The sequence below is a fragment of the Rhamphochromis sp. 'chilingali' genome (assembly GCF_963969265.1).
Source record: "Rhamphochromis sp. 'chilingali' genome assembly, chromosome: 2".
Taxonomy (NCBI): Eukaryota; Metazoa; Chordata; class Actinopteri; order Cichliformes; family Cichlidae; genus Rhamphochromis; species Rhamphochromis sp. 'chilingali'.
Genome location: NC_137930.1, coordinates 46,590,338 through 46,608,944, shown reverse-complemented (window position 1 = coordinate 46,608,944; position 18,607 = coordinate 46,590,338). Strand labels below are relative to the sequence as shown.

The following is an 18,607-nucleotide window of genomic DNA, read 5'->3' as shown; positions in this document are numbered from 1 at the left end:
TTTGATCAGTGGCTTTGGGTCAGTGGCTTTGGGTCAGTGGTTGTTGATCAATGGTCATGAGAATTTGCATAATTAAGATTAAGGAACTGACCTCCCAGCCCATTGTTCCTTCACTGGGCTGGTTTCAGTCATTATGCAAATGTACTGTTTATAAGATGAAACCTGCAGTCAGCTGAGACTGAAGAAGTCACTTGGATGAGTGACGAAACGTTTCTCCCACAAAACGCTACGTCCAGATGAACAGAATCCACTTTTGGAGATTTACTTACCTGGACGATTGAGCATGCATCAAGACATATTATACTGTATTTTAACTGCATATATGAGATTATTTCCTATAGGACTGCTGTTATGGATATGGGTCATGTTAGATAAGATCCCAAAATCTCATTTTACCAAAATCCTGCTTCTGCTACATTAGCTTTATTTACCTGCAGTGGAAACACCAGTTTTGGTCAAAGCCATGGTATTGATAGGATCTTGAAACACTGTGTGCACAACTTTCATGTTACTTCCAGGTAAGTGAGACATCCTCATTATTTCTTAGCAACAGCAAAACCCTGAGAAACTAAAAAACCCTTCATGCTGGTGATGCTATCGTCAACCAAATCCTGTGTTCATTTATTTAGATAGTTCTCTATTTGTGGTCAGTTTGTGTATTTGTGTGTGTATGTGTGTGTTCACTTATACAGTAGTTTATTTATAATGCATTCACATATTTTCCTGTTGGGCACGACTGCAGTTTTTAACAACAAAAGTTTCAATACCGATATGATGCCCAGAGATGTATGAGCATAGACTCTGCTACAGCAGTCAGTTGGAGTCTGCTCTATGCATGACATATTTGACTGATCTGGATAGAGTCCTTGCTAACTTCAAGCTGGTGTTCCACAAAATCAAATTGCAGCATTATTTGAAATGAGATCTAGTCTAGACTGTCCTGACTGTGTGTGGTTCTTCCACATGCTACCTGATTGTTAAATGAATAAATCGCTAAATTGTAAAAATATCTTCAAAATTCAATCAGTCAGTTCAATAATTGCCAACAAACAAGAGTCAAAAGGAGGATAATCTGTCTGGTTTATTCTGCAGGAGATGATGTTAAAAGTCTGATCTATAGCTCCAGCTGATGACAGGACCTGAAGGATCTGCTGCTAATGTTTTAGTGCCAGATACCTTTAGTCCATTGTAAGGAACCTATATAGGCTTGTATCTCATTTTATATGGGTTCTTTAAATAAATATACTGAACTTAATGAAATATTCATTAAATGTAACTTATATTTCGAGTCATGAACAAAGAGCATTCTTTGAATATATGTCCAACAGTCTATACTGAACAGTGGTTCCTCTAAAGGCTTTTCAAGGATTCTTGATGGATATTCTGATTTCTGATTGTTTTAAGCCATCTTTTCCACAACTACCCTCAGATTTGCTATGGAAGCCTGTTCAAAAAAGGGCTTACGATGATCTGAGTTACTAAATCGTTTAGTTAAATAGGAGCAAACCACAGTAGTGGCATAGAATCTGAAATAAAATAGCTCAAATTTTATTCTGTGAAACTGAAATGGATTTAAAAAAATACTATCTTAGCATTTTGTGTAAAAAATGTCAATGTTAAAGACTGAGTGAATGCTTAATTTCTCTACTTTTGCTAAACCCAGCCAGTAAATCAAAGTAAGGTCAGATATAAATAACTGATCATAACTGCCTCATTTCCCCTCACACAATTAATCTTTGCACTCCCAAATTATTCTTGTGTAAAACTATTTCACTCAAAAGAAGGACTACAAGGTCTGCTGAAAGACAGATAAAACGGGTATGTTGGGTTTTTATTGGTCTCACAATGATAAAGTCGAGGAAGCTTTAAATTCAAAGCTGAGTCAGCCAATTTTTAAGTTTCTCCTCTATCTGTGGTTATACAGTCCTCAATAAGGATGGTCACGGACATACTCCATGATATGCTTCAAGGCCAGCCATGTCTCTGAGGCAGTGGGGATGATCTGATCAGCTGGCAGGATAAAACCGTAGCGGCCAGTGTCCCTCAGCTCGAAGGCAAAGGAGTATTTGATTCCCGAATTGTAGGACCAGTCAATGCTACCCCCGCTGGCTTGATCTGAGCACGAAAAAATATAAAAGATGTATTACTAGCAAGAATACAAGAACTCTTATTAATACTGCTAGTCATAACAATAGCTATATCACTTTTAGTTTTGATTTGGGTTGTTTATTAAGCTATAAAACATAACGTGAAATGGAAATTAAAAAAACATAGGCACAATAAATAAATAAATAATAAAAATAACTGTGCTTGCACTCGAGCGAGTATTTATTTTCCTCAACCAATTATTCTGCATGATTGCAGCTCGTCGTTTCATTTATCCATCTGTAACTTTAGTATTGAAGTCACTGTGTACTGGTCTGGTTAAATGAGAGAAAAGATTTACTTACAGATGATATTGCAGATGCTTCCAACCTGGTAGGCGGTGCCATAGAGAGACGTCAGTTTCTGCGCTGCTGCTCTGCCAACAGAATGCTGCAGAGAAGCAAAGCGAACAACACTGTAGCGAAGAAGCCGTATCAACTCCTCTCCCTTTATTGGCATTGCCCTTAAAGCCAACTTTTCTCACTTGGTTGCTGCTTGCAAACAGAAGGACTGAAGAGCTGCTTACAGCCAGAGCTGTGTACCTAACACCATGGTGAACTAAACGTGGAGGTAAAAACATCTCACTTGCCCATCAGCTAATTTTATTTTTTTGAGACTTTAGGAACTTTGACCATGCTCCATTGTAACAGTTTTTGAAACGATCAGAGAAACAGATGATGGGAACTGAATCCTTGCAGGCTATTTGGAGGGAGAAAATCACCCAATGTCCAATTACAAGAACACAGGCCACAAATCACTGCTGATGTAGGGGTGGCTGTGGCTCAAAAGGTAAAGCAAGCTATGTACTATTTGGAAGGTTTTTGGTTTGATCCCCGACTACTCCACCCTGCATGCCGAATGTGGGCCGTGGGTAAGATACTAACCCAAGTTGCTCTCTGATGCTTCCATTGGAGTGTCAAAGTTTGTAAAGAAAATACTTGATTGATCAGGTAGAGTAGAAAAGTGTTGTGTAAGAAACAGTCCATTTACAGAGAATACACATGATAGTGTAAAATCAGGGGACTTTATCATCAGTTGAAAGTGACTCTCCTGTTCAGGAGTTTTACAGTTCATGGCAGCTTGATTAATATAGCCCAAAACCACAAATTTGTGTCACGGGGGTTTAGTCATGTATGAATAACTGCAGGATTATGGGTCCATTAGGCATTTTTCTCAGACTTCATTTGCAGTGCTGTATGAATATGAAGCAGAGTACTGCTGAAAAAGAGCGTACCTGGCTGAGTTAAGGCAGACAATTTGTCATGTTTAGTAGTGATGAGTTTATAATTCACCTACCCCAAAGCTAATTATTCACATTCACAGCTATAAAACTTTAATTAGGTGGAAAATTGCAATCCCCAGCTGAATGATATCAACAGTCAAAAAGCAGCCTACAGGAAGACCTCAGATCAGGTTATCAGACCAGAATCCTTTGTCTTTTTGACAATACGCATAACTCACAGATGACACTTACTTACCTCTCGCACGTATAAGATTACTCTTGAAAACATTGTTTAAGCAATGGCAAACATTTCGAGCTTGCTCTGTTTTCTGCTTTCTTACCAGCTCGGCCTGATGGTTTGCGCTGCTACAGACATAGCCGTAGGGGTACATGAGCAGCTGGGAGTAGGAGTGGACAGAAATGAAGGCCTTGAAGTTGCCGTGGCTCTGGATCAGGTTCACCACGTTCTTCACCTCGATCTCAGAGTTCGCCGAGGGGCCGTGGTAGGAATCGGAGCAGGGGTAGCTACTGGCACCGGGGCCTGGACATATCGCAGAGAGATCATCAGAGAGCAAACGCTCACAAATGACAGATATATGTCAGAAGTTTTTTGTAACATCTCATTAGAATGTAAGAGGGCTTAAGGAATTTCACTGACGTGTTACAAGCAAACATTTTGCACTGAGTCATTGGGTATTCCAGAGGAATCCGGTTCATTCAACTACAACAATTCTAAAGGCTAAAGTGACTACAAGTCTAAATCCTTAACACACGTACCAGCAGTTAACAGTAGTAGTAGTAAATGATGCTATTCAGATTCTTTTTGATAACAAGTAAAAAGAATGTGATTATTTACCCGGCAGGTAATTGACAAAATCATGAGATGCATTCAGTTTTTATAATACTGACCACCAAAGCCTGCGTCCCAGTTCCTGTTTGGATCGACTCCACGGCACGCATAGCCAGGGTTCACAGAGCGGGTCTTGCGCCACATCCGATCCTGTGTTTCACAAAACGTCATTCGGTGTGAATCATCATTTCTTTTTCTCTCTCAGATGATACTGTATTGATGGAAAACAAACACAGTTCTACTTGTTTCTGCATGACTAACATCTTGCTCTTCTTTCGAGTATCTACTCTATATATGCGACACATAAATAACATTATCTGAGGAGTGCCAGTGACGTACATTGGTGTGGGAGAAAACATAGCCATCAGGGTTGGCAACGATCAGCATGTAAAGATCCATGGTGTTCAGGAGGGAAGTGAGGGAGGCGTCGGTACCGTAATCCGTGGCAATCTAAGCAAGGATGAAAGGTTTTGTAGAAACGTAGAAAAAAAGACACGCTTTCACATATTACATATTTAAGATGAAGCTTTATAAATAAGGTAAACAAGGTCTGCGAGAACAGAGAAGAAGGAACTGATTAAAATAAGAAAACGATAGGAAGGAAAGTGAGGCCCAGTGCACTCAGACAATAACTCATGCTTTTTTAACATAAACATCCAGTAATATGTTTAAAAGGAAAAAACTTAATAAGTACAGAAAATTAATTTGGTTCAAAAGCACAAAGTTCTTGCAAAAAATAAGTCAATTATGATCATTTAAATTCAGTTTACTCAGTTTAATTGACATCTTGTACCTTGTTGGCGGTCCACACTCCAGTAGCCTGAGTAACCCATTCTCTGGCGTGGATACCAGTGTCAACCCAGATAGCAGGACGATTGTAACCACCGGTGCTGAACTAAACACGAACACAGATTCAGACATGCTTTTACATTTTGCTTCTAAAGGTGCAGTCAATCACGATTAACACATGTAGATGTATGCACAAAATAAAGCGCATCCTCTCTTTACCCCACTGTGTGAGTGACTTGATATTTGATACCGGATTAATTTTATTAGATAGTTAATATTAGCTATATTTGTCCACATTTATTATAGAGCTCAAAAGTGCAGTGCTGCTGCATTCTGTGAGGCATAACCAGAGTATCTTACCTTGAGCACATACATGGGCCTGTTCTCATAGGACACCCCAATATGCTGCTTGGTGATCAGGTTAGGGTAATCGGCCACCAGCGTGTCCATCCAGCTGTAAATCTGCATAGATTCAGTTCTGACATTAAAACACACATAGGTACACACAAAGTTGACTGGATCCAGTCATGTTTTTTTTCTCTAGAGCAGCATACTGTATTGAGATCATGATAGGCTCCAAAGTTTAAGCTCCTGGTGCTGCGTTCCTTCATCTGGTTCGCCTCCATCTCAGCTTTCTCTTTGTCAAGAAGTTCCTGCAGGTGACAGGCAGGAGATTAAAAATTCACTCTCTGTGCCACCGAGTCTCCCAGTGGAAATCAGCTCTATGTTAATACACAACTGTGTTTTGAGGATGACAGACCTGGACGTTTTCAATCATGACGGTGAAGGGAATGTTGTGGAAAGTAAGGTGCTCCTTCACAGGGATCAGACTGAAGCGGGGCACTCGGATGTCCACAGGGAGCTCAGTGGAGACTGGGTCAAGCCAGAAGTCCACCTGTAAACAGATGCGCAATGAGATATCACACATGGGAATGAAGGAACATGCTGCGGGGAAGTCCTGTACATGTTGCATCTAGCATATTCCATAATAAACTAAATAATTTAGAAGAATTCAACTTAAGATGTTTCTCCAGACAGAGTGTGCTGCTGTAAGATCTATCATCTGTAGTTGCTTCAATCTTAAAGGAGCAACAAAATATCTTATTTAATAAATAAATAATGGCAAGGTTAATGTCTGGGAATTTAATGCAGTAAAAGGTGAAGTCCAAAATGACTGCAGGGCCAGAGACGAGCACCTAACTTTCTGTGTTAACCTTCGACCCAGCTGAACTTGATTTGCCTTTTGCGCTGCTAGAAAATTGATGAGAAATCACTTGGCACAAGCTGCCGAGAAAACATGAACATCAATTTCTGTGCTGTTTACCAAAGCTGTGCGTGTGTGTTTGCGTGTGCATACCTCCCACTCCTGCGCCGTCTCCAACGCCTGCAGGAGATGGATCTGTTCCTCTGACTTCACATTGACCCGGATAACCTGATCTCTGCACATCATTATGTTAAGTTTGTAGTTAAAACTTTTAAATGCTGAAATGTGAGCTCAGCAGAAGAGAAGAACTTTATTTATTGGTTACTGATATAACAAGCAATTACTGGTGCAGCACAGGTACAGACCGTCACTATATTCCTTAATGAGACTGTAGCAGAGACTTAAGCTTTCTCTTAGCATAAGCTGTGGATTGTGCTACCATTTGAATAACAGTTACAGATACAAGAACAGTGCAAGACTGCATAGCTGAAAATCTCCTCCACATAATCTACCAATTAATACCCTGGATTTAGAGGGATGTCTGGTTTTAAAAAGGTTTGCAGTTTGTTTTTTGAGAGGATAAAAGACATGACACAAAAGTTTAATGTAAATAGGTATTGGTTTCTTTGTTAGCAATTCAGCTATAACCTGCAGAGTTAATGAACAGAAAAATACTTGACATTTGCAGCCAAATGGAGGATTCCTCTCTTGTACTGGTTCTTTTATTTAGAAGAAGGTACAGTTCAAAAAATGCTTTCACCTTAACCACAAATAATGGTTATTCAGATTATTGTTGTTGAACTGTGCACTGTTGTTATTGCTGTGCAAAAGGTTAATAAGAAGTTCCTGCCAAAGCAAAAGGGGACCGAACCCTAAAATGTTATTCTGCGATTCCATTTTAGTCACTTTAAACTCATAGTAGGAGTACTAAAGAATGACCACATGAATTATTAATAAGTAAATCATGTTAGTGTGCACTTTAAACTTACCCAGTGAAGCCCTTTTCAGCTTTGGCCGCAGCCACAAGCACCAGCAGCAACCAGAGGCCTTTCATCTCACCTGTATAGTTCTGGACTGTTCAGAGGAAGCAAGTGAAGCACCTGCTCCTCTGCTCTCCTAATATCCTGTGGATGCAGGTGGGCTGTTCTCATACGTGTGAGTTAGGTCACTCTACTGATAATGACACAGCTCTACTGGAAAAACAGCTATTTTGAGCAAAGAACATGCAGAGTAAGCACTGATCAGTCTTTTCAGTTCTCAGGAGCAGATAGTGGAAATTTCCACAGATACAGTATGTTAGTGGCTTTGGTGATTTAGTCTGTTCTCATTATACACTCTAGTCATCATATGCAGAGTGTCACTTGGAAAGCAGCCCACAGATTAAGGCACATTAACTGTCATTATCTGAATATCACTGTTCTGGATCATAGAGGTTAGTCATGAATAATAAGCCTTTATACACACAGACTGACTGAATGAAAAACGGTTCAGATTGTGTGACAGACGATGTCTTTCTGTTTTTTTGGCCTAAAACGACGTATGCATGTTGCTAATTGCTGTTAGCAGGTTAGATGTGAAAGTTTCAGTCAAAAAGTAATCCTTCATTGTTACACTGCACTTTTATTTCTTCTAGTTTTTGAAAGGTAAATACACAAAAAACAGATCCAAACTAATTATAGTGATTTGTCATATTTCCCAGTTTATTGTAATGGAAATTTCTTTATTTTATGTATTGATCACTTTAGTAATAGTAATATTACTTTGTCACTTAGTTATATATACATATAGAATAGCATCACAACTGAAGTTATGCTTATCACACTTCCACAGTGAGGCCATTGTGAGTAGGCCAGAGACATCCAGGCGCCATGTGTGAAGAGGGGCTGGATTGACAGCGTGGGGCCCTCCTGCTCTTCTCTGGAAGCAGGGAGGCAACAGCTAAGTTGCCTCCCAGTCGTAATTCTCTTTTGGAAGGGAAGGTTTCACTGACGTAAAGATGTAAACACCTGATCCATGTTTACTTTTGTCCCAAAGGCAGGGCCCTAGAGAGCTCAACACAGCCAAGCTTTCTTTGGCTTAACTGGCTTAAAAAAAAACCCTGAAACTCCAGTTATCACAATCTTTATCAAATTTTCTGTTTCCTTTCTTCTTTAGGTTCTTTGTGGGCTCACAAGAAAATGGGCGTCTCATGACTCTTCTTCCACAAGAAGTGATCCCTGTGAGTGCCCACATGATCAGAAGATGGGAAAATAGTGATAGAAAAATATAAATGATAAAGAATATAACAGTAAAATCAAACACTGTTGCAAATAAGACAAGATACTTTTTTTCACCAGAAAACCAAAACGAGTCATACCTTTAAAAACCAGTCAGAGCGGGCACGCTCCGTTTTGTGTAACTAATTTTAAATCCCTCTAGAACCGCAACCACATAAACTAGCGCAATAATTTTGTTTTGCATATGAAACCGGAGGAGTTGTACTTACATATTATGCCATCAGCTTGTCCTAAGTCAAGGTTTCCTTCCACATATAGCTTTGCAAAAATTGCATAAAAAGCATTTGCAACAACAAAAACATAATATTCCAGAAACACGTTCAGCTGTTCATTACACTTCCTACGTTGGAATAGATGTCAGCACGAACTATGCAGGGTTTTTTGTTTTTTTTTTACCTTCAGGGCCTTATGATCCTGTACTGGTGTTTGGCTTTATGCTTTTCTATATCGTTTCTGGGATGCTTAGACAGACAGGCTTTTTTTTTTGCATCAGCCGGTTTAACAAAACGACAGATTAAGTAATAAATACTTGCATATGCACAAACTAACCAGCAGATGGCAGTGCATTACTAGAATAAAACAACAAGGGAAACTACCATTTATAGCTAGGGTGAGTGATGTCAGGATGGAATTACCTTCAGTCTTAAATTATTCATCTCCAGCTGAGGAACTTTTTGTTTTTGTTGTTTTCACCAGTCCTCGTTTGACTTATAGCATAGTTTATAATGTGCATAAAATGAAAGGGCAGAGTTGTAATACAGCATAAAAAAACAGCAACAAAACTAGTATCCACCTTTTAAATGTGAATACTTTGCAAATATAGTTGTATTACATTTTGTTTGATATTTAAAAAATCATTGTAGTAATTGGTAGATTGGTAGATAAACAAATTATGAAAAAATACATTAGTTGCAGACTTGAAACATCCACATCATTAAATGTAACCAGCTGATGTTACTGAAATGTATCAAATTAAACATCTCCAAAGTACTCATGGTAGACCTGAAATATAGGTCAGCTAATTAATTTTCAAACATAGTTTACGTGCCATCCACTGACCTATTTCAATGGCCATCTTACTCTGGTAATATTTAATAACCAACTCCTCTTTTAAGAAATCAGGCTGCAATATTGTTCCTGAGCATCTCTCCCAGCATTTCTCGAGTGGGATAAACACAATCATATTTTATTACTGTTCGCAGAGGATTTGGGGTTTGGCATTAACTTATTCATGCTGATATCCGCAGCTGTGCATCACTCAGCCTCCCTACTCACATCAGCTGCTGTGACATCCCGCCAAACCCTCCCTGACTCTCAGAATTAATAAAAAGAGGTTTTAACATGTCACTTCCCTTCCATTTCACTCCCAAACAATCCCACGAGACAACGTGAGAGGAGGGGGTTTAATAGGTGTGGGAAGTGAGCTGGGACTTTCCATCTTTCTTGCCATGGAAATTATTTATTGCTATTCCTGCCGTGTGTGTCTAAAACTTTAAGGGGCTCTACATGCAAATGTGGGTGTAGTTTGCTTCCCCATCTCTTTGTCCGCTGTCATTTGCTGCTAAAAGATATATGAACAAGGCAACTCCCAGCCAGCTTGCTCTACATGAGCTCCTTTGCTGGGCTATAAATAGATCCATTGACATTGCATCCCATGGGTAAGCAGCCTCTCAGCATTTCTGAGGTTCACCGGTAAATTGATCATTATTTATTTACTGTATTGCTCATTTGTACATCTCATTTATGAGCAGATGTCACAGAACATTTTCAAATGGTAATGAGTCTTTTTGATGTCTATTGTCGATGTTTACCATTTACAAAAAATACAGCATGAGAAACAATATCACAATACTAAGAAATTTATAATCAGACTAATCCAATGTCATTGGGGGTTTTTTTAAAAAAATTTTTTAGATAGTCTTGAAAACTAGGGTGCACAAAGACTACATACACTCACCAGTTGCATCATTAGGTAACCCTGTTCAACTACTTGTTAGCATAAATCTCTAAACAGCCGATCAAATGGCAGAAACTCAATGTATGCTGGCATGTAGATACAGTCAAGATGACAGGCTAACGTTGAAACCGAGCGTCAGAATGGAAAAGAAAGGTGATTTAAGTAACATGCTTTTTAACCAGATGGGCTTGTCTGAGTATTTAAGAAACTGCTGATCTGGTGTGATCTGATTTCCCACACAACTATCTCTATGGTTTACAGAGAATGGTCAGAAAAAGAAAAAATATACAAGTTTGTTAAAAATTCCTTTTTCATATCAGAGGTCACAGGACAAGAGCCAGATGGCTTCAAGTTGATATGAATAGAAATTCAAGTAATCACTTGTTACAACCAAGTTATGGTCGGTCAACCAAGATGATTGTGAAAGGAGTCCGATACAATGAGTCAGTGAAACTCACTTCAGACGCTCTGTAATTTAAAGATGTGAGAATGTAATCGAACTGCTGATCAGAGGGAAAGTGTGATTTATAGGATACTCAAGCCTAACATTAGCTGGCATAATGTTAGCTTATAAATCAGCTGTTTTTGTGACTTAGCAGGTTGTCAGCTGTCTGATGACAAGAGGGTCACATGTCTAACCTGCTGACAATAATTAATTAAGACAATATCAGGAATCAGCGAGCACATTTATGAATGTTTTTGCATGCATGAGCCATGACTTCAGTTCAGGAGATGGGGCTCGAGGTGAGGAGGAAGAGGATGACGTGTTATGCCATTTGTGTTTTCTCTTTCCTTTCCATTTTGGCTTCTTTGGTGAAGGGGAGCCTTTTCAGATGATAAAGCCGAGATAAATCAAGATGCGATCCATCATATCTTCCCTCTGAAGGTGCAGACACAAATTAAAACTTGCCTAGAAGTTCTCTCCTCCTCCACCTTCGGCGTACTCCATGTGTGGTCGGTTTCTAGCCACATCTCGGCTGCTGTAGTCAAGACAACAGGACAACGTGGTGGCTTACGTAGACCAGCAAGTGCGTCTATGCATTATTATTGTTATTATTAGATAATTCTAAGCTTATGAGAATGCAGCTGTTAATTGGAAGATGTAATTACACACTCAATCCATAATTATGAGTACAGTATTCTGTTTTCTATTAAATAACCTGAAAGTAAAACTGACCATACCTTTAAATCTTGTGTTTGCAGTACCAGTGTCGGTCTGTGTTTTCTAATCTTGGTCAGAGTGCTCTTTGTTGTCACTTCCTCTTTTACATTAGCACATAGTTTTCTTTTGTGTCTCAGTAAATTGGACTTCTTGTTTTCTCAGCGTCTACAATATTTACACCTGTTCCCAACTATTGCAATGTATTTAGCCTTGTGTTTGCCACTCTATTCAACCTGTAGTGTATCCTGTTGCCTTTCCTGAGTTTCTCCTCATGTCTCTCTCCTCTTTGCTTTTGCATTGTCATTCTGGTTATTATTGTCTTTCAGTTCTAGTAGATTTTTTGGACTTTTATTGGTGGATCTCTTTTCACCTTCATTAGATCATTAAAGACACCTGTATTCTTTCTACTTTCCTCATCTTACCCTAAAGCAAAATTAGTTGGCAGTTGGCAGTGAAAAAGGTTAATAGCACAAGCAATATTAAGTGGCACTTTAAAGTCCCATCTACTTCTCTATTTACTTTGACACTGAGGCAGAGCCAGTCAACATTTATTAAGCTGGAACCATTATTTATATTTATCTGGCACAGAAACTGATATCTATTTTTTTTCTTTTTGTTTATTTTGTTCTTTCTCTGAATAGCAAACTGTTGTAGGGAAGTCATGTTTTGTGTATGAGTGTGTATGTGGGAACAACAACGCTAGAGAAATGGATCCAAAAAGTTCTGGAAACATAATAACGGATGTAACTCCAGTTCAAATTAGCTTCACAGTGGTCTGTCCCCTGCTCGCAAAGATAATCACACAAAAAAAGGAAAAAAAATCGATCATTTTCCCATCAAAAGTTCTTGTCCTGGATCTACACATTATTTTTCTGTTCGAGAATTAATGAAGGATGCATTAAGGTGCACTCAATCATCAAGGTGCTGCTGATTTGAAAACATCTATTAATGTACTAAATATAATCAAACCTCCAAAACAGAGACGCAGCTTCTTTGTTGACAGGAATTTCCATTCACATCGACTTTGTTTTTAAAAAAAATGCATTCAGGCGTTTACACTGATCTGCATAAAGATTTTATAAGCTCTGAAACCGAGCCATATCTCTAGAAAATCGTCTATGGCACTGTCACATTTATATTCTCCATTTTTGCCAATTGAGTCTTGATGGAGCTGTACATCTGTGAGACATCACAGATGCAAAGTCTGGCTCTGCTAGCTTGTTCTCACTAAATGAGGACGAACTGTGAATGTTAACTGTCCCAAGGCGCATATTTTAATGCTGAAAATCAGCATTTCCCCCCCCTTTTAAATGTTGTTACTTCTGCATACTCAAGGCGACATATCTCCCCGAAGACAAACTCATTACCTATCCCTCCCTGTCAAGCGTCTGAGCTCACAGCGAGCTGACAAACTGTCCTTTGGGCTGCTTAACTCTGTCAAGATTCCAGCACATATTAGGCTTGTTTTTCTTTTTGTTGTTTTTTTCATTGCTTCACTGCTGCCCAGAAATCCCCAAGATACATCCTGCATCAAAACCATTTAAAACCTATCTAGTATTGGACTTAGATTCCTCAGTCTGGATTGGATGATGGGGGACTTCACTCTGTGTCAGACTCCGCATCATTGCATCATGCCTTGAGATTGGTTCATTACATAATAGACTAAGAAGAGACCACAACATCCCAGGAAGGCCTCAGCATGTGTAAAAATAGATTGGTAGGCACAAAACAATCTGGCAATTTTTAGCAACAAACCGCCTCCTCCCCGCCTTCCCCCCACCCTCCCAACCTCCATCCAGGTCTAAGAATAGCAGCAGAGACGTTTCATATCCATACTTAGCCTCATACTTGCCAGCACGCTTTTACCCTTGTACTTTCTGAGTCGAGTGGACAGACGCTGCATTCTGCAGGGTTGGTGTATGTTTGTGCGCTGGCTGCAGGGTTTTCTGGGTGTGTCATCAAAATTTTACGCACACTTCCTTATTCCATTACTCATCACCACCTATTTCAGCACGCAGGCATCTCGCAGTTGATAAGCTTAAAAAGGGGGAGCGAGGGAAATAAAAGTGGCGAAAACGGCAGCTCAGAGACACTTGTAGCTCCGCATATTGGATCAAGTCATATTAGGCTCATGCTGAGCTTGTTCAAGGCAGCTTTAGAGTCTCAGCACTCATCGCAATCAGTCCCCATAGTGAGAAAGGCCCGGAAATGCGATTCCCTTAGAGGTGCCTATAAAAAAGTCATTTTTAGTGGGACAGATAGAAATGGGGATTCCAGTGAAACTGTGAAAACTATCTTTGGGGAAATGATTCCTTAATTTAGGTTATAATGTTGTGAGATATTGTACTATTTAATTAGATCAGTCAAATAAGTATCCTCTAAAACACTTTACAGCTTACTCAGACTATCAGTCTTGCCATTCTTATTAAAGGAGCGATCTGACGTTTGGGAAATATGCTTATTCCTGTTCCTGCTGAGGGGACGATTGGGAAGATCAACATCCCTCTTATCCCACCCAGCAAAAACACAATGAAACAGTGCTGAAGATGGCTGCGCCAGAGGTCTGAACAACATTTAGATTTAGTTAAAGAAGATAAAAATCACCTTCTCAGGGGAGGCTAACTGCTCCATCATGCAGCCCTAGCGTAATATGAGACCAGCAAGTTCTGACTGTCACAACAGCTCTGCAGAGCAACTCAACATTTAGAACATGAGACATAAGAAACAGAGTTTACATGCAGCACTGTGGCTGTGTAACCATAACCACTCCACAGCAAAAATTCAGTCAATTAAGTGTAAAAAAAAAAACCCCAAACCAAACAAAAACAAAAACAAAATAGAGACATGCTTGAATTTATTTGAAGCAAAGGATTTCCCATTTTGCTAGAAGAAAGATTGGAGAGAAGAGACTTTGCTGGCGGAGTTTTAATTTAGGATCCATAGGTGTATCCTTTGGCATTTTTCCGTCCTCCAAGTACAAAAGGTATGGCACAGAGGTGCAATATACAAACCATATCCATGGTGAGCGTAGGACTCTTTTTATTCATGCTGTTTCAGTTATTTAAGATTTAAACTTTCAGTTTGTTGGTATGTGATTTTTTTAAAAATCTATCCAATTGTACAACACTGAGAAGTGAATTAAAAGTAAATATAATTTGTCATGTCACCATTATGCTGAGATTGTGGCAAACGGTGGTATTTTGGCTATTTAGAAAACAAAAAACCAACATATTTGTGCCAATTGTGTCAGAGGCTGACATTGCTTTAAATCATGGCTGGAAGGCAAAGGTGTCTCATTTCATTTAACGTGCGTTCCCTCGAATTCTCTCTCTCCTCGTGTAACTGTCTTGCCACTTTCTCTGCTCGTGTCTCCAGTGGGTAAGGAGTCAAGGGAAGGATGTGCAATTTGGGAAATGTGAAAGGCGGGACGGGGCTATTTTAAGTCGAAGATGGGAAAAATATAAATGCATGGGGTAGCTGCTGGGCAAAGAAGAACAGAAAAACAGCTCACACATGACACATAGTGTCGTTTTGTGATGGGCCACTTTCTTGTCTACCCATAGTAGGTTCGGTTTGGGCTTACTGTATGTAGGCATCTAATGAACTTTGCTTTTCTTAAAAACCAAATTTAACCAATTTTAGCCTTGATAAAATTGGTTAAATGTACCATTTACATAGCTTTTAGGCCCTCGATAAAGAATAATCTTCAGTGGGTGAAGATGAATTAGTGAATGATTAGAATAATGCTGGATTCCAGTCTTTGTAAAAGCTTAAAAAGACTACATTTCAAGGGATGTCTTTTTAAATGCAGTAAGTGGCATTAAAATAGTTATGAATGGAGGTGACCAGGAGACGGATACAACAATAAATGTCTGCAGCCATCTGTAAAACATGGTGGAGGCTCTGTTGTGGTTTGGGGCTGCATTTCAGCCAGTGTTATTGGGAATCTTGTTATAAAAGCTGAAACGTCAGAATTTAGTCTACAGCAACACCAACTGGAAAGCATCTGACTGACAACAGCAGAGAATTGAACAAAAGCTAACAGCATTCACCCAAGCCTGGGGGACTATTCCTGAAGACTACTAGACAAATGACGAGAAAGCTTGCCTAAGACAGTTCAGGCTGTGCTGAAAAATAAAAGGTGATCACACCAAACACTGACTATTCAATTTACTGAGTTAAATCATCCCCATCATACCACAGAAACCGTAGTATCATGCCTGCAAGGTATGTCCAAATCAGCCTATTTTACACTTACAAATCTTTAATCTTGAAAATCAACTCGTATTCCTAACCTACATTCCTTCTCCTTATATTTAATAATACGTATTATTATTACATTTTGGTTATTTACAACAAAGTGAGGTAACTGACTACAAACCAACTGAAAGTTGACCATGAGGAACAAATTAAATTCTCAACTCTAAAACAAGTTTTCATATATTTAAGCTGAAATACTATATGGCTCCAGCTGCTCACTGTGTTGATTTCTTATTTTCTCTGGCACTACCTACAGAGTCTGCAAACATTAAGTGAACTGTGTTTGGGTCACACAATAAATATTGGTATGTTATATAACTCTTTGTGCTTTTTCTTTTTCTTGTTGTGTTTTTCTGCTGACCTTCCAGTTTCATTAATAACTGCTTTATAAGGTATAGATGAGGTGACACAAAACCCTGAACTAACAACTAAACCCCCGAATTAACCACAAATGAAAGAAGTCAAACCTCTATTAACCTCTAATACTTAGACTTTCTAAAAGAGACCATTAACAGTCATTAACAGTTCCTAAATAACTTCACCTATAAATACTTCATATAAGACTTTAGAAACAGTTATTCCATTGTCCATTAATGCACTTATATCCATGTTTATAAATGACATACCAAGGAGGACTAATGCTTTATAAACAATACCTTACTAATTCTTAATATTGTGTAGTATAAGGCATTAGCTTACTTTTTTTTAATCATTCACACAAAATTCTAATGCCTATAATGGTGATAAAAACTGAATCCTTTATGGATATCAAAGGTGATATGTGCAAACATGACTAATATCAAGTCATATCGAATGTACTGTGATTCTAACATTCCTACCAGTAAATTATAGTTCCAGCCACTGCATTTCATTTCCTCTGGTTGTTATTTTTCTTCTATTTTACATTATTAAGTTAAGTTAAGAAATGGATGGTTAGATATTAGCCTACCATTATTTTGTGTGAGAGCATCTGAAAACACCAATTAAAGCTTCTGATTATAGCCTCAAGTGGGAGGCGACCATAATAATATAATATCTCATCATGAAGTTAAAAGTAATATGCAGATAAACACAGAGAACAGATAGCGGCGGCGACTCATTAAAATCTTGGAAAGAACAGAAACAAGGAGGAAAGAAAAGTGTACTAGCTGTAATTAGCACAATGACACTTGTTACAAAGCAGCCCCCGCTCTGAGCACGTCAGATCACTTCCAAGCAGCATCAAGCGATTGTTTTGTTGCTGCTCTGAAAAGCAGCAGGAAAACAATTCCTATCCATCAAGGCTGGCGGTCTGCAACCACTGGACATTTTCAGTGGATCTGTCATGAGGCATTTGAGTGAGAGCATGTAAAAACTGGACTAGATAATAAAGCAGAAAGCCTCAGACTTATAAGAGAAACGCTGCACTGTATATTTTAGACAGGAACCTACTGCACTCTCACACAAAACACTGTCTCTGCATTTCTTGCTGGATGACCAATTCAGCAAACCACTGATTAAGTACTGTAGCACACAAAATAAAACAATATTCACTGCACTGCACATTGTGCACATTGTGGAACATTAATTTAGAGGTCCGAATTCCTTCATTATGAACAGAAAGTTCCATAATGTGTTGGTATTTCAGCTATTTAAAAAAAAAAAAAAAAAGCCATGTCATTTCTTTGGTCTTTTGACATTCCACGTGGTACAAAATAACAAATTAGAGAGTCCATAAAATGGAATAGCGAAACAAAGGTCATTGTCACAAAAATAAGAGGGCATTGATGAATCGTTATGCTGTAAATTCCATATGGGCCACCAAGAGAAGGAAAATTCCTAAGTATCTGATGGCGGCAGCGTCTGACTGCTACCATGAGAAAACATCATTAATCCCTTTCAAAATCCTTCAGATCCAGAACAGGAAAATTCATGGGAGTCCAAATATAGTCACGTCTTATTGGTTTGCTCAGATTGTCTGGTATTACTTTAAAACTGAAATAAATTTCTCTTCTTTGTCCCTCCCCTAGAGATCATTATATACACTATATTGCCAAAAGTACTTCCTACTCTGCCTTCACACACATATGAAATTGAGAGGCATCACATTCTTAATCTATAGGGTTGAATATGATGTTGGCCCAACTTTGCTATAACAGTTGTAACTCTGGGAAGGCTTTCCACAAGGTTTAGGAGTGTATTAATGGGATTCCCCCCCCATAAATACACTGATTTTACTCATTTTTCCAGAAGCACATTTCTGAGTTCAGACATTGTTGGATGAGAAGGCCTGGCTCCAAGTCTCCACTCTAATTTGTATTGGGTTGCAGTTTGGACTCTGTGCAGGCCAGTCCAGTTCTTCCACACCAAACGTGCTTGATTTGTGCACTAGTGTGCCGTTGTGTTAGAACAGGAAGGAGCCATCCCCAAACTGTTCCCACAAAGTTGGGAGAATGAAGGTGTCCAAAATGTAGCATTAAAAGTCTTTCACTGGAACTAAGAGGCCAAGCTAAACCCCTGAAAGACACCCCCACATCCCCATAGCTCTCACTCCACCAAACACTTTACACTCGACATGATGCAGTCAGACAAGTACCATTCTCCTGGAAACCTCCAAAACCAGTTTCATCCATTGGATTGTCAGATGAATAAGCGTGATTCGTCACTCCAGAGAAGATATCTCCACTGCTCCGGAGTCCAGTGGCAGCATGCTTTATACCACTGCATCCAGCATTTTGCACTGTGCTCATTATGCAGAAGCTC

The 18,607-nt window shown here is 39.1% G+C and overlaps 1 protein-coding gene across 1 annotated transcript; it reads right to left on the bottom strand.

The window, feature by feature from the left end:
• Window positions 1–1,927: 1,927 nt before the first annotated feature.
• LOC308392485 (carboxypeptidase A2-like) lies at window positions 1,928–7,276 on the bottom strand (the record flags this gene model as incomplete). The annotated part of the gene is made up of 11 exons (XM_080875557.1): window positions 7,200–7,276; window positions 6,364–6,445; window positions 5,767–5,901; window positions 5,561–5,659; window positions 5,367–5,468; window positions 5,011–5,112; window positions 4,557–4,667; window positions 4,277–4,367; window positions 3,709–3,908; window positions 2,451–2,535; window positions 1,928–2,115 (listed from the first exon to the last, which is right to left on the bottom strand). Exons 1-11 carry the CDS (start codon window positions 7,262–7,264, stop codon window positions 1,928–1,930), a joined length of 1,260 nt encoding a protein of 419 aa, XP_080731683.1. The 5' UTR covers window positions 7,265–7,276.
• Between the last annotated feature and the right edge of the window lie 11,331 nt (window positions 7,277–18,607).